The following is a 26419-nucleotide window of genomic DNA, read 5'->3' as shown; positions in this document are numbered from 1 at the left end:
AATCCTATTCAAACACCACCTGCTTCATATATCCATCCTCTTCATACCCATCCTCAGCGCCAGATGGTAGGGTAATCCAATTCGAAGCGGGCAGGGGATGCCGAGATCCTCTATGCCTCGCCGAAGGTTGAAGCCTGCCGTTCGCGAGCACCAGCGCAGCACCCTTGGCGACGAGGTAAGCCAGTGGCCAGTTCAACCCACGTAACTCAGCCCGGCCCGGCTCAGCCCAAGCAGTGAGTTCCAGATACAATTTTTTGCCGGTCGAGGGTCAGATCAGACCCGGCGCAACCTTTCCTCCTGAGCAGCGACCATGCCCTCAACCAACTCCAACGCAGACCTAAACGAGGCGATCTCTTCCCCGAGAGTTAGTAGCTCTTCCTCCTCCTCCTCCTCCAAGTAGTAGTCCACCTCCTCCACGACCGCGCCGCTACCATGCTCCGCAACTTCAGTCACCGAAGGCTCATCCACATACCTGTCACTTCCCTCGTCCAAACAGGGCCTTTTCTCATCATCCCCTCCCTTCTCCTTTCCCGGGTCGTCTTCTTCCTCCCGATCATCCAAGCAACGGTGCCAAGGCCCTCCCCCCTTCTCCACCGGCCGCCGCTCGTCCGCCGACGTGATCTGCCTCTCCGGCACCACCCGCTGCGGCCGCCACCAGGTGAGCGCGCCGCCATGAAACCGCCTCGGTGGCTGATGGGGAACCTCAGGCTCGTGGAAAGGCAGTGAGGGCGGGGCCCGTCGCCGTCGCCTTGTAACGGCACGGTTTCGAAGACGGCCTGCGGCCGCGACGCAACAGCCCATGATGATGACCATGAGCAGCAGGCCCAGCGGCCAACGGAGCAGGGTAGGCGGTTCCGTCCCCTCGCGCCGGCCACTCCCACCCCCACCCCCGTCCGGGCCCACGGTCTCTGGCCGCCCACGCGGTTCGGGGTCGTCGTCGTCGTCGTCGCCGTCGCCGAGCCTCACCGCCCTGACGGCGTACCCGGCCTTGCGGAGGACGGTTCGAGCGACGCAGGCCGGCCCGTCGCAGTCTACCAGGGCGGGGGCGGGAGCGGCAGCGGCGGCCGCCGCCGCCGCCTCCTGTCCGGCGACCCGGCCGAGCCGCTGCGCCCTGGCGTCGACCTCGTCGGCGAGCCGGGAGAGGCGGACACGGAGAGCCCGCAGCTCGGCGAGCTCGAGCTCGACCTCGAGGTCGAAGCTGTCGGACTCTCTGCCGCGAGGGGACCACAAGTCCTCCTCACCACCACCACCACCACCGCCCGAGATTAGCATGCTCTGCCCGGGAACTGCTACCCCCGATTCTTGCGCGGCGGGTGTTGTCGAAACAAGACCAGAGATCGCGGCTCCCTCGGTAGCTGTATGTATGTGCAACGTCAGCCGGGCTTTGGGGGGTGGCGGTCTTGGGGGGATGTGCACTGGACTCCCCCCCCCCCCCGCCATCGTCGACGAATCCACATACCTTCCGGAAGGGGCTGGGGCAGGGCGCGTGTGGGAGCCGGCCCGATCAGCAGCAGGAAGAAGAGCAGCAGCCCCCCCGTGGGAGGGGCGGCGGGCGCGCAACGCATGGCCGTTAGGGGAAGCTTGCGCGTGTCTAGGCAGCGACGGGAGCAAAACGAAGGAGACGAGACGCACGATCGAGCTCTTGATTGCCTCGAGCAGATAAAAACGCGGCGACCGGCACCCACCGCGCTACTACCACTACCGCCACCACCGCCTTAGTACGCCTACAGTGTGGTTGAGCGTGTTAGTGGAGCGAAAGGGACCAAGCGGCTCGGTCTCGGTGGCAGCAGCGCGGCTAGCCGCACTTGTGTGAGTCCGAGTTCACAAAAGGTGAACCAGCTCTCTCATCAGGGAATTCGCAACCCTCAGAATGGGGGGGAATGATGAAGTCGGGAGAGAGAAAAAAGAGGATGAAGAGTTCAGGACGAGGGATCTCGAAAGCGGACGCTCTCTGTCCGCTTTGAAGGAAGTACCGCAGATCACACACCTAAGCACCGAAGCATCGGGGACATGAGCTCAGTAAGCGTGGACATGTGTAAGTCGATAAGTGACCATGACCAGGAGCTGCGCAATCCTGCCTCATTCGGACAGGACAGCAAAGCAAATCGTTGAAATCAGCCAATCAGCGTGCGCTCAGGTCGAAGAGCTGACGAATCCCGATCCTCGAACTCCTCAGTTAGTACGGATTACACTATGGAATACCAATTAGAGATACTGTTTTGCCAATCTGGCCCCTTGGACAATCGACTCCTCCATGACGCGTCGAGATGCTCAAGGTACGTTGTCGCAGGTGATAAAATAATCCTTGTATGCATGCATTTCAGACCGAGTCGCCGCACGTAGGACCATCTTGTCCGTCAGTATCTAGGCTTCATCGAACCCAAGTTCTCATCGTCCGGTGTTGATTCTACGGAAGTCAGCCCACCCGCCCAAGCGAACTGTCAATGGGTCGTTGATCAAGACGGATGGGCTCAACATCCCAATTTCCAGAGCTGCTTTCTCTCGAGCACCACGGAGCCGCGAACAGCGAATGGTGAACCGGCCAAGGTCTAACCGTCTTAACCACGTGAGGCATCTGCCACCTTCCTTGACTTATCTTTCACAGAACTCCAACGACCCCCTGGCGTCCCAAACCGCAAAGAAAAAGAAGAGAACAAGGAAAGGAGGAAAAGAGGAAATAAAAACCGGCCTGCTGTGTTATATGTCCCATAACTGCCCGCCCAATAAAGAACGAAGGAAGCCCCACTGGTTCCCGGCCGGAGCGAAGAATTTCATCCAAGCCATGGCCATCGTCAACCTCGTAATCGGCACCCCTCGCACGCGGGACAGTTCGAGGTCATCATCGTACCTCCGGGCCGGGATTCGCGCCATGTGCCCGCGACAATAGACCAGCCTCTCTCAAAGCGGCGGAGAATGGTAGAGGCCGCTCGACGAATCTCGACAGCCTCTGGGAAACCGGCGTAAACTCGTTCACTACGTGTGGGGGCACCATCAACCCCTCCTCCCAAACTGTTCCCGAAACCAAGCAAAGGCCCCGCGCTGCCCGCTGCCCTGATCCTGGTTCTGCTGTGACTGCGGCGAGTGACGCCGACTGCTCTCGCCAAAGCTGCCGCTCCCGTAGCCGATCCAGTCATCCCACAGCGAACTTTGCCTCTCTGTGTCCCGATCTCTTTCGCCGTCTCTGTTCCTGGCTCTGTCTCTCGAACCAGACGGGCTCCTGACTCGTGCCCTGGAAGCATACTCGGCATCCGAGGTGGGAAACGCCCCGGGTGGGGAGTGGGAGCTCCGCCTCTGGGAGCTGGACCGCGGCCCTGCACCGGCCAGGTTGCGGATGGCGTTGAGCCGCTCCATGTTCTCTTGCATGCTGCGGTAAGGCCGTTGCCGGTCGCGCTCTCGCTCCGGACGGGGGCGAGGCGCGAGCGGGTTGCCGAACAAGGACCCCAGGGGCGCGGAAGAGGACTGCCGGTCGTCGGAGTGCTGCGACGGCTGATCCGAGGGCCGTCTGGTGTTGTTGCCCGAGTTGTTATTGTTATTGTTGTTATTGTTGTTTCCACCTTCCCTATTCTCGATCGGCATCCGGCAGATGGGGCACGTGTTGTGCTCCTTGAGCCAGAGCACTACGCAGTCACCATGATACCAGTGCTTACACGGCAGCACCGTCACCTCGTCGCCCTTCTTGATCTCGTCGATGCAGATCGTGCACTCGGCCTTACCCTCCGGGCCGAGCATCTCATCGTCCACCTTCTTCTTTTCCAGCCTCTGGATGGCCGACTCGGACGCTGGAGGGGCGGCGTTGGTCTGGGGCGACGCCTCCATGAGCTGCGTGATGATGCGGTCGAGCGCCTCTTGGGTGAAGACCGCGTCGCCGTGCACCGCGTTGGCCGGGTTGTAGAGCGAGTTCAGGAGCTCCTGGAGGCCGCCCAGCAGGGGAAAGCCAGCAGCGTTTGGAGAGCCACGCTCACGCCGGGCAAATTCCTCGGGTCCCCCAGTCCCCCACGGGTTGCCAAAGAGCTGATCGAACAATCTATGCAGCTCAGCAGGGTTAGTTGCACCGCTGTTGACGACGGCAATCGCGCGAATCCGCGGCCCGCCGGGGTGGAGGTGGATGTGATGTTCTCTCCGAGGCATGACGTACGTGACCGGGTGAAGCGGCGACCCTTCAGGGCTGCCGCGGATCTCAGGGCTGCCACCGATGGACCCGCTGGTGATCGTGACGCTCGTGTGCGAGCCGAATGGGCCATTCCTGACGGTGGTTTGCTGGATCCTGGTCCCTGGCCTAGGGAGATTCTCCTCTGTGGGGAACAGGCCGCCGCCCAACGGACCCCCGCGGATGACCCTTCCAGCTCCAAGATCGTTCATGAGCATCTCGGCGAAGCGCTGGAAAGTAGCATTAACATCAGCCTCGCGGCGCCGCTCCCCGCTGCTTTGTGCCCGGGAACCGCCAAGACCAAAGCCCGGTCCGGTATGCAGATGCTCCTCTATATCGTCTTCGTCGGGGTCCGAGTCGGAAGCGGCTGGATGGCGGTGATAAGTGTTGGAACCCCTAAGGAACTCTGCAAGGGTCGGTCGCGCTACATCCTCTCGAGGATCGTTGGACGGCCCAACCTAGCCCGGATGTGTTAGCCTGAGCGAGAAGAGCCAAGAGAGGATAGAGGACGAGGAGACAGCCACTCACGATTTCGGTGAAGGAGCTCTGGCAGCGTGGACATTCCAGAGGCTCGCCTGGGTCGCGATACCACTCGTTTTGGCACGCGTGGCAAAACATCAACTCCCTCCCGGCGGCAGCGCCGAGGGCATTCCTAGCAGAGGACGCCATGCCGGGTCGTTGGCGCGGAAGTTGGTTGCTTTGCTGGAAAGCGGCGATGGCGCCAATGACGCCGGTAACGACGGCGAGAGCTAGTCGTCCTGGAGACGCCAGGGTGACAAACGCGCGGTTATGGCTCGGTCGTCGTCGGGCGTAGTTTCAGTGAGGTATCTGGATGGTTGCTCCGGAGAGAGAAGTTGAAGGAGGACCGTCGAAGATGAGGCCCGATGCACTGAGCTGGCCGCTCTGCCCCACTCGCGGTGCGCTGAAAGGAAGAAGCCTTGAGGGCGGGCAGTTCGTCGGTCGCTGCTGCTGCCGCTTTGAGACAAGCGAATGCGCTGTTGCGACCGTTTTGCGAATTCCCGGGTTGTTTGCTTCGTAGTTTGGGTGCAAAGTGGGGTTGGGATTTTCTGGTTTCCGGCGTTGCGGACGATGGTTGCTGGGGGGAGAGTTGTAACTAGTTAGTTATCTGATGATGCAAGACCGGTCCAAGGACAGGATCTCGCAGTGGGCCGCTAGACCCTGGATAAAACGGAGTGCTGTGTGATGAACCCGTACTCCGTACCGCTGCGTCCGCGACTGGTGCCGTCTGCATCAACCAGAATTTAGGAAGCGTAGTATACTGACAGATTGTCAGTTGTTGTATGGCGGGTGCAATGCTATGACAATCTCGCGTGACCCGTCATCGGGTGTTTGGAGCTTGAAGGGAAGTGTGGCCAACTCGGCCAACTGATCATTCTGGAACTTGACCGCAGAGTACAGTACCTGGTTGCATCCAGGGGTTCGCCCACGGCTGGAAGCCTGTACTGTAAGCCTGTAACGTTAGTGGAAACCCAAACTTGTCCGCCAACCGAATCAAGCCACCACCGCCGCCTTACCTTTATCTCGTCTTTTTTTGCTACGTCTTTGGGTACCCGCTTCATCATTCATCGTTCGCCTCATCATACCTGGTACCCGCACCCACGTTTCCTTGTGCACGACTGACCATTACCCTGCCCAACTATCCAGCCTAGAAGAATGAGGAAACTGGAATGTGATCCGTGCATAGGCTGCACACGCTGCACTACTAGGTAAGGTACGTCAGGTAGTAGCCAAGAACGCCCAACTCAGGCTCCCGTCCTTACCGCCCTCACCTGAGGGGCCCATTGCGAGATAGGAGCCAGCCTCATTTTTAGGGCAGCCTCAGGCCAGACAGTTTCACTTTATCCAGGCGCGGTGCTTTTAGGCAGAGAGCGGGGTGAACTGGTCTGAGAGACGTGCCACGACATCGCTTGTACCCGATGTTCCCCGATGCAGTCCCATGAGTAGGTAGTTTCTCATTATATTTCTGATCTGTCGCATGAGTTGGTATCGTGCTCGTGCCGCATTCCCCGCAATTCAAGGAACAATTCCACGCCGAAGAAAGCCATTATGCCGCCTTGTACCTGTACAAATACAGTGCCCGCCCCGTTCAAAACCGTGAGGATGCGCTGCTTCACCGTTCCATGTGTACATCTCACCGACCAATCTGGCGGCGGGAACAGGCTTCACCTCTTCCGCCCCAGGTTCCGTAGCAGCACGCCGCCCACGATGCCTGCCACGACTGCCACGCCGCTCACGATGGCGACCCCCATCAGTCCCTCCTTGGCCACCTTGTCATCGATCAGCGACCGCAGGTTGGCCGCCTGCAGATTTCCGGGCTCCTTGTCGAGCAGCAGGTCATTGTATTTTCTCGCCTCCGCGTAGTTGCCGAGCTTGTAATTACCCAGGGCGAGGTAGTAGAGGCATTCGCGGCGTCGCTCGAGTGATGTCCGGAAGATCTCAGCGAGCAGCATCACGCCGAGATGCTGCTCATGCCGGGCGTTGGATTTCACTAGCCCCTGAACGCGCGCCGTGAGCTGACGTTGCCGTGTCCGGGGAGGGGGAGAAAAGGCGTACCCATGCGTAGTTGAACTTTGTCTGGACGCCAACCATGTCGCCTTCGCTCTCGTACTGCTGGCGCAGTACCGCCAGTTCCGCCGGGGCCAGCGGCCTGTGAAATTCGTCAAGTCGGTGTCAGATCGCTTTTACGTGTAGACCACGGCACTTACGTCTCGGCGTCGATTGCGTCTGGAAGCATCGTCATGGATTAGCTCTGCTCCGTTCTGCAGCAGTTGTATCCTCGAGTTAGAGCTCTTACATGGAAGTTGCGACATTACGAAGCCGGTGGGGGAGATGACCTGATTTACTGGAGTATTTTCTGTTCTCTCGAACCTTCTTGCCGAGGAGACCTGTGGCTTATCGAAACAACTCTCTCCACAGACAACAACGGACCGCAAGAGCGGAAGGCGATGCTCTTTTGGAGGCAGGAGCTCGGGCCCTCTCCGACTCGTGTGACCCACCGATGACGCCGACGGCCAACCCAGATAGGCCGACCATCAGTCCATCATACACTAACCGAGGCGATAAGATAGAGGGGTTCTTCAGCCTTGTCGTCCCGGAGATGGGTTTGGTGCCAAGATATTCCAAACAATCCGCGAACTCTACTCCGTATTCCAGGTCGAAGTTACGATTCAGTTTCATCCCTGTGCAAGCTTCCTATCAGTAAACTGAAGTTACGAAAGCCATCCAAGGATCGTCTCAATCATAGCCGCCTCCGAACTCGACCCGAGGTTTTTCTACCGTATAGAACACTGAAAAGAAAAATAATTTAAATCAATTCATCGTCAAGATGCTTCTCGAAGAAGACCCCTCCACGGTACGCGACTCCCCACTCCCACTCCCTCTCCCTCTCCCTCTCCCTCTCCCTCTCCCTCTCCCTCTCCCTCTCCCTCTCCCTCTCCCCCTCTCTTCACACATCGCAGGCCGAAGCAAGCTAACGCCGCCATTTTACGTTTCACAGCTCATCCGGCACACCATCTCCAACTTCAACATCGCGCCGGACAAGGCGGCCGTGTCGCGCGTGTCCGAGTCCCTCTCGACGCTGCAACAGGCGCGCGAGCTGCGCCTGCGCGAGGCCGAGGCGTCGCTGCGGCGGCTCGCGCGCAACCTCAACACGCTGGCCTCGCAGCACGCCGAGCTGACGGCGTCGCACTCGTCGGCGCAGCACGCCTCCGAGATTGCCCGCCTCGACACGCAAAAGTTCCGCATCGCCAAGGCCGCCTCCGACCTCGAGATGGAGACGGAGCGGCTGCAGGCCCAGCTGGCCGAGCTCAACGCCCGCCTGCAGGAGCTCGAGCTGCAGGGCGTCGACGGCGGCGACGCCGCCGGCGCCGGCGGCCTGCTCGAGGACGAGGTGCTCCTGAGGCTCAAGGTCTACCGCAGCTTGGGCATCGAGATCGAACGGGACAGCAAGGACGGCGAGTTCAACCGCGTCGTGGTCAGGAACGACCGCAAGGGAGATGTGCACGTTGTCAACATTGATAGGAAGTTCTCGAGGTTCTTCTACGCCAACTACTTTTGGCAGTGTCTATAGCCGAACCCGTCTTGGGTCATAGGAAACTGGAAGAGGGCTTCGACGGGTTGGGCGGTGGTCTGCGTATCCAACTTCTCTTTCCTTTGTTCTCGGGAGTTTGGGCCGCGGTTTGGAGGAATACCCGAGATATAGCTGGGCACCGGATTGGCGTTTTTGGGAGTGTCTATGTCTCGAATAGGTTTCTTGTCTGGGCGAGTTTGGTTGAGGGCGAATTCATCATGACCTATCGTGCAGGGCGTAACCTGCACGCGAATATGCGGTCTGCAGTCTTCGCCGAGGTATGCATCACTCCGGCGGTGGTATATTGTACAACTGCCTGGCCCCCTCCCATCCCTTTCTTTTTTTCTCCGACTTCCCCTTTCTCATATGCTGCGTTCCATTTGCTAAATCCAACCAGTCTCTATACTAAAACCAGCCATAAGTCATCCGTGAGTATGGCGCCAAGCAGACCAACCGACCCGGAGCCCGCGATGGACGTGATCGCTTTCATCGTCTTGGGCCTGCAGATTGCCGCGGAGACGACCATGTTCTTAGCTTTTGGTCCTGTCGTTTTGTTCGCCATCTTCACGACGGCGCTAGCGTCAATTGGTCTCGCCGTCTGGGTCTTCTACGTCTACGCCGAGGTACTCGTCACTACCATATACGAATGGCTCCACGACTGGATCTATCCCAACAAATACAAGATGTACGATGAACAAGTTTTGGCCGAGTACGCGAGGGAGTTGAGAGATCCACAAACGTCCGCCTCTACGGAGTCTAGCATCAGCAACGGCAGCACACCCAGCACCCCATCCTCGAGTTTGCGGTCCTTCCCGCCCGTGAGCCGCTACCTAAGCCCAGGCGACGTCGGACCAAGGCGCCGCCGGAGCACGACCGTCGCCACGGCTCCTTACCTCGATGAGTGGGTTGACAGTCGCGTCGACGTATTGGAAACGGGTAGCTATCCCAGGAGGTTTTCGGGGATTTCTGGCCCCCCGCCGTCGTGGCTCAACAGGCGATGTAGAGAAGGTCCAATCTTTCCCAGATTGGACCTCACGGTGCCGCCCATTACGGCGGAGGAAGTCGAATGCCTGTCGCCAATGTAGATTGGCCTCTCTTAATGGATGCACGACTGAACGAACATGTCATGGCGAGTGAGCATGTCATGGCTGGAAGAGCACGTCGCATAATATAAAATGAGCTAATTAGATGGACGAGGAGTTTGGTGTTCTGGCGCAAAGACCCCTGCAATTGGAGACAGAATACGGATTAGTTATTCGGGCCCGGGCCCGGGGCGGTTGCGGGACAAGCAGAGAGGGATCGACGCCAAGAGCCATAGCGTGCCCTCCTTGTACGTAGAGGAGGGTGCGGGGTCCCGCGGGGTAGTTTGTGTAGATGGGTTAGCTACCTACTTATACGGATTCTAGTTTGTGAGGAGCTTTTGAGTCAAACAGCACCCAGTCATTTTGATACTTGGATTCGACGCCCTTAAGTGACGGCTGCTCACTGGACTGACAAACAGACAGACCGAGACCTCCAGCACACTGGGTTTATATACGGTCTGTATATCTTGCTCGGCACAATGTGTCGACAACAAAACAGCACCCAAAAGGACCCAACTATCACCACACGACATCAGGTTCATGATGAAGACTTCCCATGGCACATTGGTGTCTGTGACGCCCACTGCCGTATGCCACGCCCTTTCCCCCATCCCCCGATGTCTCCGGGTAGCCCAATGCGGCTCCCGGAAAGAGGGCCTGCCTGCTTCCGAAACAGCTCAGAGACAACTACTGAGACAATTGGACAGATCCCACCGACACTATGTCCTCGATAGCCCGTGTTCAGGGCATGCGGGCGCGGGCATTGACCATCATGGCCACCCGCTCTCAGGACCAGGACCTCGTGGCGTCGGTCGCGACCAAGAGCGGAATCCGGGACCGTTCGGCCTTTGCCTCCGTGCCGGACACCCAGCATGCGCCGGAGAAGATCGTTCCGGCGTTTGGTTGGCACCCTTGGTTCTCGTACCAGCTCTACGACGACACCGAGGGCGGCGGCGGCAGCAGCGGCAGCAGCACCACCACTGACGACCCAGCGTCCACAAGCCCGGCCGCGTACAAGGCCAAGCACTACAGCGCCGTGCTCACCCCGCAGCCGGACGACACGTTCATCGACTCCCTCCCGGACCCAGTCCCGCTCAGCACCTTTCTCGCCAGCACCCGACGGCGCATCCTCGAGGCCGGCGGGCCCGCGCTCATCGGCGAGGTCGGCCTGGACAAGGCGTTCCGGCTGCCATGGCCCTGGAACCACTCCGCCACCGCGGCCGTGACCGGGCAACAGCGGCGGGCCGACCAGGAGAAGAACCAGGACGGCCGGGAGCAGGAGGGGGGCCAGCTCACGCCGGGCGGGCGCGAGGGCCGCACGCTGAGCCCGCACCACGTCAGGATGGCGCACCAGGTGGCGGTGCTCAAGGCGCAGCTCCGGCTGGCGGGCGAGCTGGGCGTGGCGGTCAGCGTGCACGGGGTGCAGGCGCACGGGGTGCTCTTCGACGCGCTGGCGTCGCTGTGGAAGGGGCACGAGAAGGAGGTGGTGTCGAGGCGGAAGCAGAAGCTGGTCGCCGAGGGGGCGGAGGACTTTTCGTCATCAGAGGAGGAGGAGGAGGAGGAGGAGGAGAAGAAGAAAAAGGGTGGCTACAAGGCGGTGCCGTTCCCGCCGAGGGTGTGCCTACACTCGTTCAGTGGCTCGCCCCAGATGGTGCACCAGTACCTGAACCCGGCCATTCCCGTGCGCGTCTTCTTCTCCTTCTCGACCGTCATCAACCTCTCGACGGCCGGCGGGGAAAGCAAATTCCCCGACGTCGTCCGGGCCTGTCCCGACGACCGGGTACTGGTGGAGAGCGACCTGCATTGCGCGGGCGAGGAGATGGACCGGGTGCTGGAGGATATCTGTCGGCGGGTTTGCGAGATCAAGGGCTGGACGCTGGAAGAGGGCCTAGCGAGGATACGGAAGAACTATGAGCAGTTTGTATTCGGCTGAAAGGTGCGGGTTGGGACGGGCACAGGCCCGCGAGGTCTAGCCCCTCAGTAACTGAGTTGCACCAGAACGTGGCTTTAGTTTGCTGACGAGGTCTCGTGTGCATGCAACTGGAAACTTGACGCTGTTCACGCACCCCTTCGCAACAGATGTTGTATGCTGTAATGCGGGTTGAAGGGAAGTGGCAAGACCTCGAGTTCTCGTGCATCCTCATGCCGCAGCGAATTGAGAAAGCGAATGCTTGAACTGGGAGAAGAACCCAATCACTAGCTGCTAAGGTAGCCCCGTGATGATCACGAAATTGATTGGTCAGTGGGGTGTTGTCGCAGTGCCCGTTATCATTTTTGTGCTTGACAGCCGCAATTGTGCTGTGGTTGTTTTATTCCATTGGCGTTTTCCGGTTACAATTAAACCTGAATCTGGGCTTCGCAACACTCTCAATTCAGAGCAGATGTGTAGCTCCCTAGTAATTGAAGTATTTTTGTGTCTGGTAAAGGTTGTTCGGAGCTGCTCGGCGTTAGCCAGATCCCGCTGTTTGGTAGTGGCTAGGTAGCGGCTGCCACCTTCCTCCTATGTCATCGGGCTGCTGGGATGCCCCTCAGCTGGGGTAAGTTTTGGCCTCGGGGCCGCTGAGTGAACCGGGGGTTACTTTCTTATCCCCGCCTTTCAATGGCTGATTTCCATGACCTTCAAATTCCAAAACCCGTTCCCCGACTAATTGTCCCCAATTCCTCATTATTCCCAGCCCTGCCCAGCCGCTTGTGGTCCCCCCGGCGGAAACAGATCAGCTTAGTCGAAACATTGACAACAGAGACACGCAGCCACATCTGTGCGTTATTTCCGGCCCCGGAGTTACACCTCGAGTGTCTCTTTCGCGGTCGAACTAATCCCCACCCGCCCGCCGCAGACTTGGCCCTGTCCACTCGGGCGGTCCGAGAATCTGGGGTCGGAGGAGGAAGCAGTCAGAATCTGCCCCCCCCCCCCCCAAAAAAAAAAAAAAAAAAGCCACCGCCAGTCCTCGGTTCCATTACTCGAGTGAGCAGAGCTGGGCCTCCAGGCGGCTCCCGTGCTTGCCTTCTTGGCGCCCTCGCGGTTTGTAGTAATTCGCAGCTCGCGAATGGAGAGGCCGCCGCAACTGCCGACGCTGGGTCAACCGCCCGCCCTCTCGATTGCAGCGATATCGGTGCCAGGTTCCGTTTCGGCATCTACCATCTACGTGTCGCCAGAAGCCACTGGCCACCAGCAGCATCAGCTACGACAGCCTCATCATCCCCATCATCAAGTTGCACAACCGGATCCAGCCAGCGCGCCGCCTCGCCGAGGCCCCAAAAGGGCAGAGCGTGGGGAAACTGGGGTCGCTGAGGAGTCTCCGGTAATATGGGGCACCAACTCTGGGCTGCCGGCCAAGACCAACGGAGAGAGCCGCAACGGCAACGGGCCGAGCTCCGGCCTTGGCACGTCCCCCGAGGGCCGAGACAGTAGCACGGCGTCCCCAGCGGCTACCACAAAACAACCGAAAAAGAAGCAAAAACGCAACAAGCCGACTTTGTCTTGCTTTGAATGCGTCGAGAGGAAGACCAAGGTACGACATTTTCCTCGAGTCCTTGAGCTCCTTGGTTTCCACAGCGAGCACCGCCAAGGAAGCTGGTCGTGTATTATTGTTCCCTACTCATATGGTCGCGATTTTTGTCCTTTTTATGGCGCCATGTATCCCTCTGTTTCTTTTTTTTTTTTTTTTTTTCGTTCCATGCCTCTGGTTTCCCTCGGGAGACAACGGGTTAAAGAACCATTGCTCGCACCCGTTCCCGTACATGTTTACTGATATATGCTGGGTTCAGTGTGACCGCGGGAGACCGCACTGCCTTGCTTGTATGTCGTCTACCTGCTGTGTCGCGACGGAACCGCTACTAACCTCATTGCAGGCATCAAACGCCAGACAAACTGCGAATATGCCCATGTCGCGAATCTTCTTGAGTAGGTATTCCTCCAGCATCGCTCGAGCCGCGACCTAAAACCTAGGCAGGGAAACCACTCGAAGCGCAACTAATGGCCGCCGGATGACCCGGCCCCCAAAGAAGCGTCCCGGTGGAATCAGCCATGTTATGCCCAACGCGGCCGATCGCGGCTTCAACGTTGGCCGTCTCAAGGCACTAGGCTCCGTGGCCACGTCCACGGGCCTCCTGTCCAACGTCCCCTACTCCGCCCCCGGTGCGTCTAACGTCTTTGGCATCGGGTCGGAGCACCCGTTCGCAAACTATTGGACTTGTGAGGGCGGTTTGCCAGAGGTCATCTCCGTTCTCCCCGACAAGTTGCAGGCCGACATTCTCCTCAACCGCTATTTCGAGTGCGTCGACCCGGTGTACCCCATGCTCCACCGGCAGACCTTCTACGCAGACTATGAGCATTTTTGGTCCTTATCCCGGGCCGAAAAAGACCGCTCCGATGCTGCGTTTGTAGCGCTGATTTTTGTCATGTTGGCGCTGGGAACGCAGTTTGTCACCTCCACAAACCCCGCGGAACGCAAGCAGACGGCCGAGTTCTACGCATCCGCGAGTAACCAGGCGCTGCGCATGTGCTCATACCTGAGCACCGCGTCCATCAGGACCATCCAAGCGATGGTCCTGATCACGTATTTTCTCATCAATGACAATCATGCGTCGGATGGCTGGGCCTTTGCTGGAATCCTGATGCGGCAGGCTTATGCAATGGGCTTACACCGCGACCCAAACATTGGTAGGCACATATTTTCCCACCGAAACTATCATGCATGCCTAACCCAGCCACTTTTCTAGTGGTTCCCGACGCATCGCCTTTCGAGAAACAACAACGCCGTAAAGTCTGGCAGGCCGTTCTGCTCCAGGACACCTTCCTCACCGTTCTCCTCTCCCTCCCGCCGAACGCCACACACACGGACGTCAATGTCGATGACCTGATCGAAGACGACTCGTCTATCGCCTCAGACGACCCCACCGACACGGCTTATATCCGCGGCTCCTGGACGTTGGCCAACCTGGTGCAGGAAACCATCTGCTCGCCACGCTCACTCGACGTGCCCATCTGCACCACGGCGCGGCACAAGTCCAAGCTGATTGGCGATTTCCGCGCCGTATACCGCTCCTTCCCGGACGTTTTCCGCTCCTGGGACCCGGATGCCCTGGCCCAGCTCGCCCTTACCAACAAACGCGTCGTCCGTCAGACCCTGTTCCTCACGAGCAACTACTTTCACAACCTGATGCTTGTGCATGCTTCGGAGAGCCCCGACGTGCCGGTTAATGTTCGTGGGACCCTGGAGGCCGCGCACGACGCCATCACGGCCTTTTTTGTCTTGTTCGCGCTGTTCGAGGACGAGGCGAGGGTGTGGTGGGTGTTCAATCATCGTGCTTTTCTGGAGGCATTGTGCATCGGGAACGTGCTGAGGGAGGTGGCGAGGGAGCCTGGGGCCGAGGAGACCATGGCGAAGGACCCCTTATTCGTCAGGGCCAGGGCAGACATTCGTGAGTTTCTTTCTCCTCTGCCCTCCCATAACATCTCGGCGAGGAGCGGTGATGACGGCAATGGATCGGACGATTTGACCATGAGAACTAACCGCTTTTTCATGCGCAGATCGGATGATACAAATCATGCAGGTCATGAGCGAAGGCGAGCAAGGGTCGCAGACGGCCCGGACAAGGGTGCAAGTTCTCAGCGAATTCTTGATCTAGAAGAGCATACCGAGTTAGGGCCGATCGAAAAGGGGTGGAATCTGGGGCCACGATGGCCAGCCTTGGTAAAGGTAGGTTGAGATTCCAGGTTTGGAGAGTTGATTTCTCGGGAGACAAAGTAAAAACAGTTTGTGGGGCCTTGTAAGTTGCGTGGGGTTTTCTTCTCTCTGTTTATTTATTTATTTTTCTTTTCTTTTCTTTCTTTCTCGTTATGTTTCCTGGCTGATGGGTTGAGCGTATATACCGTCCTGTTTCGAGTTACTGTATACATCTGCCCAAGTGTATCTTGAAAGGTAGCGTATATAGCATTCTTTGCCCAATAATGGTACTTGGTAGATGTTGTTGATTGTATGGAGTCGGTTTGGCACGCCCTTTTGCAAGAGGTTATGATTCGACGGAAACTTTTCATGCCTGTTGGCTGTGTATGTACTGTACTGTACATACACAGATCTGGAACACGACTGCGACTAGCACGGAAAAGGCATTGTCCCAAAGCGAATTAAAGTCTATTTCCCCAAACTTTTATTTGGCAACTCAAATGAACATCGCAATGCGTACAAACAAGAACCCCCACCGTTTAACTTCGCAGCTGATAGCCAAAACCTCTTCAGCTTCCTCCCCAAACGCGCCGCAGTCTCTAATAAGGAGACCCGAGAGATTAGGTCTTGGGTTCTTCGGCAGCAGCGTCAGCCGGGTTCTCGGCATCCGCAGCGCTGGCCCCCTCAGCTTCCTGGACCGTCTCCTCTGCCTCCTCGCCCTCCGCGGCGGGAGCGGCGTCCTTCATCTCTGTATCGGCATCGGCGTCGGCAGTAGTGGCACTGGCGTCCTTGTCGCCGCCCTCGGCGCCGTTCACCTTCTTGTCCTGCTGCTGCTGCTGCTGCTGCTGCTGCTTCTGGTCCTTGTTGCCGTCCCTCTGGATGCCCATGTTGATGAGCGGGGTGGTGTCGTTGTAGATGCGCAGCAGCATGGCGCTGCGGTCCTCCTTGGGCAGCATCAGGTTCAGGCTCTGGAAGCTCTTCCAGAGGGGCAGGGCCATGGTCTCGGAAAAGTCGCCGTCGCCGTCGCCGTCGGTGGCCTCCTCCCCCCCCTTCTCGGGCTCGACGCGCAGGACGCAGCAGCCGAGGCCGAGGTCGCGCACGCGCTCGCCGATCTCGTCCATGCGCTTCCAGTCGTCGCCGGCGATCTTGGGGAACATCTCGACCAGCAGCTTCTTGAGGGTGGACTTCTTGCGGAGGACGACGACGCGCTCGTCGCCGACGTAGCCGTGCAGGATGGGCATGCCCTCCGACTGGATGCGCCACCGGCACACGTCGGCCGACGGCGCGTCCTGCTTGACGTACATCTTGACGCCGCCGTGGACAAACTTGACGCCCCGGCCTTCGTTGTGCACCAGGATGTCGCGCACCAGGGCCGAGGTGTAGTAGATGGCCTTTGCCGGCTCGCCCAGCGCGTTGCGGACCATGTACCGGTCGGTCGGGAAGCGCGGGGAGATCTTGTAGAACTCGGCGACGTTCTTGATCACCTCGTGGTCCGGGGGGAGGTATTTGAAGGGTTCCTCGTAGGGGCCGTCCGGCTTACGCTTGGGTGGTTCGGGGGGTTGGCCTTGGTTGGTCGGGGTTGCAACTGCCGCGGTCGCCGTAGCGGCGGGCGTTGTTGCTACGGACGGCGTGGCCGAGGTTGACCCTGGCGGCTGAGGGGCCGCTGTCGCTTCGTCCTTGACCTCGTTCGACGCGCCGGCATTGTCGCCGTTGGTGTGGACTTCTTCGGTGGCCTCGGAGTGGGCCTGCTCAGCCTTGACCTCGTCCTTCGGCTCGGTCTCGGCCTCCGCAGCAGGCGTGGCAGCAGCCGACTCCTCCTTAGCAGGCTCCTCGGACAGCCTCAGCTTCTTCGCGCCGGCCTCTTCCTTGCTCTCCTCCTCAAGCGGCCGCTTGCCCGCGTTCGCCTTGCCGTCGGCCTTGGAGCTCTGAGGAGCGGGCTGCTTCCTGCTCTCCTCGGGCTTCGCCTTGAACTCTGCTTTCTTGTGCAGGACGGTGATGAAGAAGCCGCCGGTGTCCTGCTGGTGGGCGTAGATGCGCAGGCACCGCTCCAGGGGAAGATCGGCACAGACGCTGTCCGCGCGGGGCGGGAACATGCTGTCGACGAGACGGCCGGGGGCAATGCCGTTCTCGGTGGACTTGGTGTACTCCTCAACCTCCTCCCAGGAGCTCCACATGCGACCTGACTTGTCCATGATCTGCCACTTGCGCATACCCGGCTTCCGCTTGAGTAGCGGTAGTTGGTCGCTGCAGTCGACGATCTCGATCTTGTCAGGCCCGCCGCACCTCTCGATCGCGGCGGCCACGACGGACTCGTTCTCGACAGGGTTCATGCTGCAGGTCGAGTAGACGACGCGGCCGCCGGGCTTGAGCATCTGCAAGGCACGGACGAGGATCCTAATTTGCGTGAGATGCAGGCCCAGGGCGTTGCCGGGGTTCCAGTCCTTCCACAGGTTGATGTTCTTGCGGAGGGTACCGTCGCCGGAGCAGGGGACGTCGGCCAGGATGCGGTCGAACTTGAGGTAGCTGGGCTTGTCCGGGTTTTCGGGGTTCGGTACCCTGAGCGGGGGGTACATGGTGGCGTCGTGGTTGGTGACGATCATGTTGGGCGACGACAGGCGCTTCAGCTGGTGGATGAGCATGTGGCTGCGCTTGTAGTCGGCATCGTTGGCAATGAGCAAGCCGGTGGCTCGGCCGTCGTCGCCAGGGTCGGCCTCCAGCCGCGCCGCTTCGTCCTCCTCCTGGGCATCGTCGTCGTCCTTGGGCGCGTCGGCGGAAAAGGACCGGATGACCTTGCGGATGCGGGCCTCCTCGCCGCGGTGGATCATCTCGAGAAGCTGGGCGGCCTTGCTGCCGGGAGCGGCGCAGAGATCGAGGACGGTCATGCCGGGCTTGACATCCAGGAGCAGGGGCGGAATCATGCTCACGACCTCCTGCCTGCTGATGTTGCCCACGCTCGTCTCGGACACTAGGAACTTCTGGAAGGCGGCGAAGGGAGGGAACTTGCGGATGACATTTTTCGGGGTGGTCATGGTCCAGGCGAGCGAGTCGGGGTACCAGGGGACGGCCGTCGGGGGCGCAACGGCGACGCCCTCGTGGGTGATGCGGGTGATCTCGGGAATGTACCGCGTCTGGAGCAGGCGCTTGACGGCGAGAGCGTGGCCTTTGGAGCCGCAGAAGCGGAAACTGTTAGGCAAGTCTCTCCGCAGGGCGGCCCAGAACTCGGCCCTCTCGTCGTCGGGCAGGTCGATCAACGAGTTGTAGTACTGTTCTAGTTTTCTGTTCTCCTTGACAATCTGCGGGTACGTCTGGTAGGGGCGGTGGTCCCCGCGATTGTCGCGGCCACCTCCACCTCCACGGCCGCCGCCGCTGCCGCCGCCGCTGCGGTGTCCCTGCCATCGAGTGTCAGAAACAAAGAACGAGAACGATACCAGAAAGCAGAAGAGCAAATAAATAGAAAAGAAATAGAATAAGGTCTAGATCAATGCCCTACCTTTTTCCCGCGTCCCATGACCGCGGAATTGAAATAGGAAGAAATGAGAGAGAGCCGGTTGGTGAAGACGGTCGCAAGGCGCTCCAATCGCATAGAGGTTGGCTGCGCTGACCACCGAGGAAAAAAAATGGCGGCAACGGCCGAGATGCGATGCTGCAAGATGTGGGGGTGGGGAAGCTAGTGTGATAATCTCTGCTTATCTCGGTGGGGGCTTGACGTTCCACATCCAGGCCCGTTAGTTATTCCTAACGTTACTGCGTAACTTACGTAGTAGTACTACAACAACCGAGTAAGTCAATCCGGGCGCTACTGCAGTATTCTAGCGCTACCCAGAGCTTAGAGATGCTGTCTCTGGGGTTTTCAATCTGGCCCGCACAGGATATTTGATTGAACTTAGCGGGCAGCCTGGCAGCTAGTTATTGGGGAACGGTGACCGTCTGTCGGTCATTAGTTATCCCTTTTCGGACCATCAGCGCAAGCGTCGCAGCGCGTGGAAAAGCTAACTGGGGGTGAAGGATGATGAGAACGGAGGCGCCTACATAAGCAGGTAGTCTCATCGCACACCTATTCCAAAACATCGTCGAGGCCGGGTTCGAGTAATTATACATTCTCGTTTCTCGTTCGTTTTACAGTACAGTACATACAGTACACACGTAGGGCAGCATGCTGCCAGCCCTACGGAGACCCCCCCCCCCTTTTTCTTCAACCATCCAGCAGCCCAACCGCCCAGTGCACCACCCGGTCCACGCCCTGTCCGTTGATGGCGCTAACGGGAATCGCCGCGCAGTTGCGCGTCCAGGCGCCCTCGACGCCGCTGGGATGCTTTTCGTCCCCGCGGCTGATGGCCGCGAGGTAGTCCCTCAGCTCGTGGAAGTTATCCTGCGTGTTGGGCAGGTCCGCCTTGGTCGCGACGACGAACCACGGCTTGCCCGCGATGTGCAGCCCGCCCGCGTCCACCCGGGGCGCGTCGTAGTCCCCGGCCAGGTGGCTCGGCCAGAAGGTGGAGTCCTCGGCGTCGGTGCCCGCGGCGGCGCTCCAGTCGATGGCCGCCTGCCGCTTGCGCTCGCGCTCCTCCTCCTCGCGCATCTGCGCGTACAGCCCGACCTCGGTCCACAGCGCCTTGAGCGCCGCCACCGCGTTGCCCGCGCCCAGGTCCAGCACGAACGCCAGCACGCCCGCGCGCTCGACGTGCCGCAGGAAGGCGATCCCGAGGCCCCTGTCCAGGTGCGCGCCCTCGATCAGGCCCGGGATGTCGGCGATGGTGAAGCGCGTGCGGCGCTCGAGCTCGGGCTGCTGCGAGCCCGCCGAGATATCAAACGGGTCCTCCGGGCCTCCGTAGACGCCGGACACGCGGCGGTAGCTCGTCAGCAGCGGGCGGCCCTTGTTGTTGTCGAGCACGACGGTGCCGATGTTGGGCTGCAGCGTGGTGAAGGCCCAGTCGCCCACCCGGGTGCGGCTGTTGCTGACGGAGCGGAGGAGGGTGCTCTTGCCCGCGTTCGGCAGCCCAACCAGGCCCACGTCTGCGAGGAGCTTGAGCTCCAGCTCGATCTCCATCGATATGGCGCGCTCGCCCCTCGTCGCGAACATCGGCTTCGGCGTCCCCTTGGTGACGAAGTGGGGGTTCCCTAGCCCGCCCAGCCCTCCTACGGCGAGCAATATCGGCCGCGGGGTGGGCCGTGAGAGGTCGAGATGGATCGGCGCCTTGGGCTGGTGAAGCAACCGCTCGCGATGCGGCAGCGGCGGCAGCTCAAGTCTCTTCATGTCGGAGGAGGACATGCCGGGGTACAGCAGCCATTTGGCGCGGTCCGGATCCTCTACCGGCTCCCCGTCCGGTCCTTCCTCCACCGGCTGTGTGTCCCGCGAGACCCGCCTCTTTCGCTTGGACAAAAACCGGCTCTCGGCCTCTGGATCGTCGCGGCTCAGCTCTCGGACGACTGTCCCGACCGGCACCGCGATGACAACGTCCTCTCCGCGCTGACCCGACCTGGAGCTGCCCATGCCGCTCTTGCCCTTGCCCGCGCGCACCACCTTCCTCCGCGCCAGCTTGTGCAGCGACGTCTCTCCGTGGACTGCCTGTATGTAAATGTTGCCGCCGTGCCCGCCATCGCCACCGTTGGCAGGTCCATCGTCCATGAAAGCTTCGCGCATGAACGAGATGCAGCCGTGGCCGCCGGCGCCGGCGTGGAGGGTCAGCCTCGCCTTGTCGGCAAAGTTGGACATGGAGTAGTCGTCCGGGGCCGGGTTCAGCCGGGATCGGGGCCGGTCATAAGAGTCGGTCGGCGTTGAGGCCTCGGTGCTACTTCGTCGGGCGCCGCAAAGTGCCGCGGCGAGGCTCGAGCGGGAGACGCCATTAGGCGGAAACAGTGACGGGTAGAGAAAAGGAAGAATTATCCGCGGGCTTCGCGGGTTCCGGCAGGCCATTCTCGGTTATTGTACCTGCCGCATCGATGTCTCGGTCGCATAGCCCTCTCTTCCTCGCCGCACGCTGCTGGGCAAAAAGGTCAAGAGCCCATTTGAGTTGGATAAGGGAATTTGGGCAGGGGGGTTGTCATGCGATAAGATAAGGCTCCCTACAGCCACCACCCAGAGGAGATGCGTTAAGTGCCCCCGGCCGAAGCCGGGCGGGCTCTCCGGGGGGGGGGGGGGGAAGGAGCGCCGCAAACTGTTGGTTGGCCGGTCCGTCCCATCTTGTTTCGATCGATTTCGGTTTTTGCTTATTTCGACTTGCACACCTTCTCGCACGCACACAAAAATTTGCAGCTTTTTATTTTCCCTTTTTCAACAACGGCCTGCGTTTCCACTATTTATTTGATTCTGCACTCCTCTACGGAGTATACTCCCCGCAAAACGCCCCATCGCCGTCCCCGCCTCTGCCTCTCGGCAAGGTAGGAAGGCAAGGATTCGGGTTGCGCTGTTCCATGCGGGTGCTTCTCCCGCGCCACGCCCAAGCGGCTGTGGCCCGCAATTCGTGCTTTTCTTCGGTCTGCCGGTCGGAGCGCTGGCCCTCTCCGCCGCCCAACATTGCGGTCAGCTGCCGAAAAGTGGTTGAGCCGCCCCCGGATGCCCAAGCCGAGGACGAGGGTTGCCGGACACTCGATCTTGGTGTACAGTTAGTGTACAAGATCGCTGCTCAATTGGCTCAGTGTTTGCCATTTTCATTTCTGTCGTGCATATTTCACCCTGTGACTTGAAACGAGGATCTTTTTGCTTTCGTGCTTCCCCCCGCTCTCTCTCTCTCTCTCTCTCTCTCTCTCGCTCGCTCGCTCGCTCGCTCTCGTGATCTCCTGAGAATCACCTTCTCCACAACCCCGACCTCCTCTTTTTGGCCAGGATCCGTCAGAGGCAGGATGGCTGTTTCGTACAGGACGGATTCATTCCTCCATGACTACGGATCTCTTGGTACCTAGCTTCCTCTGTCTGGCCTGATGCGTCTTCCCACTGCCATCTGTCACCCCTTTCCCCGCAAACGCGCGACACAACGTGGGAGGACGGGGCCATCTCCATCGCTCGTCGCTCTCGATCCCGGAGTGACAGACGCAAATCATTTCCGTCCACCTGCCACTTTGCGGCTGCAATAAGCCTCCACCCCTCCCTCCCCCCGGGCGGGACGACGCGGGCGTGAACAACAACGCAAGAACTGGCCGAGGGTTAATTGGGCCCCGCCGAAACCCAGCGCGTCGTGGGACTGGCTGATTCCGGCATTGGGCCGCTGCAAGCTGCAGACCAATGCTGCCAAAGGCCTGCATTCGAGCCACGACACATTCTCCAGTCTAAACGTGGTTAAGCCCGCCTCGGTTTGTGCGAGCGCCCCCGTCTCTGGCCCGCCTCCCCAAGCCGGACGACACCTCCTCCTCCTGCGACGCCCTGCTTCGTTCTGCTCCCTCGTGCTGCATCCTTGAACACTGTCCACCACAGAGAGCTCCTCGCTGTCCCCAGGGCGCTCCCTGACTCGACACCGGCTGCTGCAACTCCTCCCCTCTCTCTTCTCTCCCTCTCTCGCTGCCCCGAGAGACGTGGTGCTCTGGTCTGGTCCTGCTGGCTGCTCCTGTCCCCTTCTTCGTCGACGGCATCCAGCACACGCTCGACGCACGACGCACGACGCACGACGCACGACGCACGACGCACGAACTGCAGCTATCTGTCCCCCTCCTCTTCGCCTGTGTCGACGCCCTACTGCTGCCGTTCAACTACCGTCCCCATTCTTTGCCTGCTCTCTAGTCCAGGTCAGTTCATCAGTCCATCCACGCCCTCCTCCTCTTCCTATCCCTCTGTCGCCTTGCTACCCAGCGCCGCCGCCGCCGCCGCCGCCGCCTGCGTGTTCCCTATCATCTGGCGCTCTGTCCTTCCACCCCATCTCTTGCTACTCTTCCCTCCTCTGCCATTGCGTCTCCCTCCTTCTCTTATTCTGGGCTGGACCCCGGAATATCTCCCCGCTCATGACCCAGGCCATGACTACTCTACGCATGTCAGCCTTCTTCCCTGTATCACTAGGTTTGAGGCTTGGTGGTGTTTTTGTTTTTTTTTTTTTGCTTCCCCTCCGTCACACATGATCCGACGACACCTCCCACACGTCCAGGCACGAGCGCTAAAACCATGTATTCCAGAGACTACACCTCCCCCAAGTCCCGGAAAGGGGTCGTCAGGATGGACCCGGACTGCGCCATCTGTCACGCTCCGGCCTCCCTCGCCTGCGACTGCGAGGCGAAGGGCCTGGAGGTCGCCGTGAGGCAAGCCGAGAATCGCATGATGCAGTCGATATATAATGATATACGGTAGGCGAACTCTCTCCCTCTCAAGCTGCCCCTTACTTCGATCTTGTCATCATGAAGAAACCAACTAGCATGCTGACTTCCCCATCTCCAGATCATGGGTACGAGCTCATGCACAGGACTACATCCTCCAATACTTCCAACTTCTCACAGAGCGACGCAAAGCGGCCCACGCTCAACACCTCGAACGCCTCTCGGCGCACTCGTATCATTATTACCACGCGCCGCCGCACCCCAACGAGATCTCGGCCGCCCAGGCCCAGCTGAAGCGAGGCATTGATGAAGACTGGCAAGCGTCGGTGCAACGCTATCCCGAAGTGCTCGAGTACTTCTTCAGCCTGGTGGAACTGACCCTCCCCGACGACAACGAGCAAGCCGTCAAGGACCCGCCCCTCAGCGCCCTCAGCGGGCCGCGAAAGGGGGCCCGGCGTGTCGGTGGCGGCGCTACAACCGTCGCGAGCGGGCCCAGCCTTGCTGCTCACGAGAGAGACTTGCCCATGCCCCGGCGTACCCCACCACCGCTCGAGCCCCTGCGTGAGAGGAGGACTCCGGGCCCGAGAGAGCGGAGGCAGTCCTATGGGAGACCGCCCCCGCCCCCGCCGTCGTACTACCCGCCGCCTTATTGACACGATTTCGAACGGTGGTGGTATCGTGAAGGTGGCACCGAAGGATGACGGTCGCTCATTTCCGGCATCACCTTTTTTTCCTCGCCTACGCACCATTTGGCCGTCTTCTCCGCCGTTTTCATCGTCTTCGACATGCTGATGAGTCATAACGGGAGCATATGTTTTGCGTTTGGATATCCTCTCTGGCTAGCGTTTCACGACAACGATTTGCATTGCCTCGGCCTGGCTTCTGCATTTTTTTTCTTCTTTTTTTCTTGGATGCCATTGTTGGGAGTTTGTTCATCTTGCCTCTTGTCCCCCTTCTTCGAAGGCGAGACATGTACAAAGGGCCTCGAGAGGGGGAAAAGCTATTACACGTCAAACCACGACGGAGCTCCTACCGCATGATCAATTCTCCTTCCCCTCTCTTCTAGGGACCGGATCACGGCACGGATTCTTCTTCCTCTTTTTCCAAATACGCTTCTCACTCTCTTTTGTCCATTATTTTTTTCCGCCTTCTTCTATCATACGCCCGGCGTTTGTGGGTTGGCTGTGCGCTTCTCGGCTCTCACGGAAGCCTGGAGCAAAATGGTTGGCTGCCACTGCTGCATGTTGTTGGCTGGGAGGAGCACGGATTGAAACAGCATCAGAATGGATCTGAAAATCGGAGGGTGGATAATTTGGAGGGCGAGGTTGGCCACCCTCTGGTGTGTTTTTCTTCTTTACCGGTGGAGGCAGCCTGGCAAAGGCGGTTCGAGAAAGAGCGGATGCTCGGGGTAGCGACCGTGAGGGCGGTTTCAGCGTCAGGCTGGCTGCGGGATCTGGAACAAGTCCGTCTGGTTGCGCCGAACGGGTATGCCCTTTTTTTCTTGAACCGACGGCGCTTGCTTGTGTACATATGTAATGGGCGGAGGCAGAGATTTAGATATATGGAAATTCGAGCTGTTTACATCTCGCGTCAGGGCCAGACTCTGCAATTGCCGTTTTCTCGTGGCGTCGGGATTGCCTCAGTGACACCGCTTCTCCAATTTCCATGCGCTTCTAAGTTGAAGGTGGTGTCATCATCTACCACCGGAATGTCGAGATGACAAACTAAACACAGTTACATTCATGCTACCATTGGCGAGCAGGACGTCACAGGTTTACTGGTTCAATCTTGTGGTTCGAAAATCAGTCATGGGCGGATGGTTCAGCGGTGGATGGCTCATGTTGGACGCCGAGTCCAAGATGATTCCATTTTCACGATACCCCGGGTCTTTGCGATGAGTCCTCTCGTTTCCAGCCAACCTACCATGGAAGCTCTAGGTGCTGGGTGCAGCACACCCGAGGGTTCGTTTTCATCCTTTTTCTAACCACCTAGGTACCCTTCCCATTTCTCATTCTCGCCCTCTTCTTTTTTTTAAAAAAAATGAGAAGAAGAAAAAGAAGAAATCCTCCCCAGAGAAACACTAGCAAAACAACACAGCCAGCACCAGGGCACCAGCGAGCTCGGGCAGGAAAAGGGGAGGGCGGGGGGATGGGAGGAGGAAAGACACGAAGCAGACAGAACACCAAAGAAACAGTCCGGCTGCTTCTCCGGCCGCAGCATCCCCCCCCCCCCCCCCTTTCCGCGATGCCACCGCCGTAGCCACGCTGGCCGGGAGATGGGCCCCCCGAACGACGAGAAGGGAGGTCCGGGTTCCAGCGGCCATTCCCTTATGCGGCCCCTTCTCCCGTTTCCACATGGACCAAAACAAAAAAGGAAGAATATATATATATATATATCGGCTACGTGTCCCGTGAGCGAGCGAGTGTATGCGCGCGTGTGTAACACATCGGTTCCGTCGCCTGCGCAAGATCTCCACCGGGCATGCCGTGTCGCACCACCGGCCGGAGAGCGCGTGCTCCGTACAACCGGCCGCGTATTGCCGTGGCTGGTCCGGTTTCCTTGGGCCGGGGGGGGGTGATCCGATCAGAGGGAGGGCCCCAAGGGGAGAGAGAGAGAACGGAAGGGGGAAGAGGGTGGGAGAGCAGAAAAGGATGACGACAACGACAATGCCAACGACAACCACATCAGACATTCTCAGAGCGCTGTGCTGCTACAAGCCCGGCACCGAGTTCCCGCTGGGCATACATGCCTGAAGGTTTTTATCTTTTTTTCTGATTTTTCCCTAAAACAATAGAACAAAAAGAAATCCTGAGGAGAAACGGACCGTGAATCTAAACGCTATGCAGCGGCGGTGCCTAATGTAGCACAGGAGCCGCAGGCCTGATGCTGACAGAGTCGAGCCGCCGGTACGATGCCGCTGAGCCGGTTTTTTCTTTCTTCTTTTCTTTTCTTTTTTTTTCTTCCCTCGCGGCCGGCGCCAGACATTCGCGGGACGACGCCGGGAAACGACGGGGGAGCGACGATGGACAATATTGAATGCCTGATGTCTTGGGGGGTCGGACTATCTACGCGAGCGAGCGGGCGCGATGGGCGTGTCGACGTTTATGCCACCCCTCCAACCACCTGCGTGGACCTCGCATATTGGGGCGGCAAGCATGGGCAGCAGCGGGCGAGCTAAGGTGGAACGAAGAATCTTGTC

General features: G+C 59.4%; 10 protein-coding genes across 10 annotated transcripts; 5 read left to right on the top strand and 5 right to left on the bottom strand.

The window, feature by feature from the left end:
• Positions 1–273: 273 nt before the first annotated feature.
• P884DRAFT_277936 (uncharacterized protein) lies at positions 274–1565 on the bottom strand (the record flags this gene model as incomplete). The annotated part of the gene is made up of 2 exons (XM_069443135.1): positions 274–1355; positions 1460–1565. 2 exons carry the CDS (start codon positions 1563–1565, stop codon positions 274–276), a joined length of 1188 nt encoding a protein of 395 aa, XP_069297363.1.
• A 1426-nt stretch (positions 1566–2991) lies between these two features.
• P884DRAFT_270070 (uncharacterized protein) lies at positions 2992–4816 on the bottom strand (the record flags this gene model as incomplete). The annotated part of the gene is made up of 2 exons (XM_069442318.1): positions 2992–4605; positions 4676–4816. 2 exons carry the CDS (start codon positions 4814–4816, stop codon positions 2992–2994), a joined length of 1755 nt encoding a protein of 584 aa, XP_069297362.1.
• A 1162-nt stretch (positions 4817–5978) lies between these two features.
• On the bottom strand, positions 5979–7031 carry P884DRAFT_285316 (uncharacterized protein). Its single transcript, XM_069443759.1, has 4 exons — positions 6963–7031; positions 6874–6892; positions 6722–6815; positions 5979–6663 (listed from the first exon to the last, which is right to left on the bottom strand). Exons 1-4 carry the CDS (start codon positions 6976–6978, stop codon positions 6331–6333), a joined length of 462 nt encoding a protein of 153 aa, XP_069297361.1. The 5' UTR covers positions 6979–7031; the 3' UTR covers positions 5979–6330.
• Positions 7032–7493: 462 nt separating this feature from the next.
• Positions 7494–8237, top strand: P884DRAFT_277933 (Spc24 subunit of Ndc80-domain-containing protein; the record flags this gene model as incomplete). Its single annotated transcript, XM_069443134.1, has 2 exons — positions 7494–7520; positions 7665–8237. The coding sequence occupies 2 exons, from the start codon at positions 7494–7496 to the stop codon at positions 8235–8237; spliced, it is 600 nt and encodes a 199-aa protein (XP_069297360.1).
• Positions 8238–8434: 197 nt separating this feature from the next.
• Positions 8435–9654, top strand: P884DRAFT_260049 (uncharacterized protein). The gene is made up of 2 exons (XM_069441400.1): positions 8435–8515; positions 8635–9654. The coding sequence occupies exon 2, from the start codon at positions 8672–8674 to the stop codon at positions 9320–9322; it is 651 nt and encodes a 216-aa protein (XP_069297359.1). The 5' UTR covers positions 8435–8515; positions 8635–8671; the 3' UTR covers positions 9323–9654.
• A 40-nt stretch (positions 9655–9694) lies between these two features.
• P884DRAFT_244166 (uncharacterized protein) lies at positions 9695–11533 on the top strand. The gene is made up of 3 exons (XM_069440358.1): positions 9695–9907; positions 10027–10541; positions 10599–11533. The coding sequence occupies exons 1-3, from the start codon at positions 9799–9801 to the stop codon at positions 11250–11252; spliced, it is 1278 nt and encodes a 425-aa protein (XP_069297358.1). The 5' UTR covers positions 9695–9798; the 3' UTR covers positions 11253–11533.
• A 1818-nt stretch (positions 11534–13351) lies between these two features.
• On the top strand, positions 13352–14950 carry P884DRAFT_201128 (fungal-specific transcription factor domain-containing protein; the record flags this gene model as incomplete). The annotated part of the gene is made up of 3 exons (XM_069438340.1): positions 13352–13982; positions 14042–14743; positions 14853–14950. 3 exons carry the CDS (start codon positions 13352–13354, stop codon positions 14948–14950), a joined length of 1431 nt encoding a protein of 476 aa, XP_069297357.1.
• Positions 14951–15438: 488 nt separating this feature from the next.
• P884DRAFT_329972 (uncharacterized protein) lies at positions 15439–21085 on the bottom strand. Its single transcript, XM_069445661.1, has 2 exons — positions 19202–21085; positions 15439–18377 (listed from the first exon to the last, which is right to left on the bottom strand). The coding sequence occupies exons 1-2, from the start codon at positions 20897–20899 to the stop codon at positions 15609–15611; spliced, it is 4467 nt and encodes a 1488-aa protein (XP_069297356.1). The 5' UTR covers positions 20900–21085; the 3' UTR covers positions 15439–15608.
• A 1734-nt stretch (positions 21086–22819) lies between these two features.
• On the bottom strand, positions 22820–23137 carry P884DRAFT_260043 (uncharacterized protein). The gene is made up of 2 exons (XM_069441399.1): positions 23025–23137; positions 22820–22957 (listed from the first exon to the last, which is right to left on the bottom strand). The coding sequence occupies exons 1-2, from the start codon at positions 23071–23073 to the stop codon at positions 22839–22841; spliced, it is 168 nt and encodes a 55-aa protein (XP_069297355.1). The 5' UTR covers positions 23074–23137; the 3' UTR covers positions 22820–22838.
• On the top strand, positions 23123–23873 carry P884DRAFT_201639 (uncharacterized protein; the record flags this gene model as incomplete). Its single annotated transcript, XM_069438371.1, has 2 exons — positions 23123–23250; positions 23342–23873. The coding sequence occupies 2 exons, from the start codon at positions 23123–23125 to the stop codon at positions 23871–23873; spliced, it is 660 nt and encodes a 219-aa protein (XP_069297354.1).
• Positions 23874–26419: the final 2546 nt, after the last annotated feature.

The sequence above is a fragment of the Thermothelomyces heterothallicus genome (assembly GCF_042370625.1).
Source record: "Thermothelomyces heterothallicus CBS 202.75 unplaced genomic scaffold P884_scaffold_12, whole genome shotgun sequence".
Classification (NCBI taxonomy): Eukaryota; Fungi; Ascomycota; class Sordariomycetes; order Sordariales; family Chaetomiaceae; genus Thermothelomyces; species Thermothelomyces heterothallicus.
Note: the sequence above shows the minus strand (reverse complement) of the source record. Positions and strands in the feature narration are given on the sequence as shown.

Bases quoted from the DNA above. Each gene is read 5' to 3' on its own strand.
- P884DRAFT_285316 (XM_069443759.1), bottom strand. The intron at 6,664-6,721 runs GTACGCCTTTTC...GCGCGCGTTCAG, and splicing joins CAAAGTTCAACTACGCATGG to GGGCTAGTGAAATCCAACGC.
- P884DRAFT_260049 (XM_069441400.1), top strand. From the start codon at position 8,672: ATGGCGCCAAGCAGACCAACCGACCCGGAGCCCGCGATGGACGTGATC.
- P884DRAFT_244166 (XM_069440358.1), top strand. From the start codon at position 9,799: ATGTGTCGACAACAAAACAGCACCCAAAAGGACCCAACTATCACCACA. The intron at 9,908-10,026 runs GTATGCCACGCC...ACAATTGGACAG, and splicing joins TGTCTGTGACGCCCACTGCC to ATCCCACCGACACTATGTCC. The intron at 10,542-10,598 runs GTGACCGGGCAA...GGCCGGGAGCAG, and splicing joins ACCACTCCGCCACCGCGGCC to GAGGGGGGCCAGCTCACGCC.
- P884DRAFT_329972 (XM_069445661.1), bottom strand. From the start codon at position 20,899: ATGGCCTGCCGGAACCCGCGAAGCCCGCGGATAATTCTTCCTTTTCTC. The intron at 18,378-19,201 runs GTTGGGCTGCTG...ACTCGATGGCAG, and splicing joins ACCGGGTGGTGCACTGGGCG to GGACACCGCAGCGGCGGCGG.
- P884DRAFT_260043 (XM_069441399.1), bottom strand. From the start codon at position 23,073: ATGGTTTTAGCGCTCGTGCCTGGACGTGTGGGAGGTGTCGTCGGATCA. The intron at 22,958-23,024 runs GTGTGACGGAGG...CTAGTGATACAG, and splicing joins GGGAGGTGTCGTCGGATCAT to GGAAGAAGGCTGACATGCGT.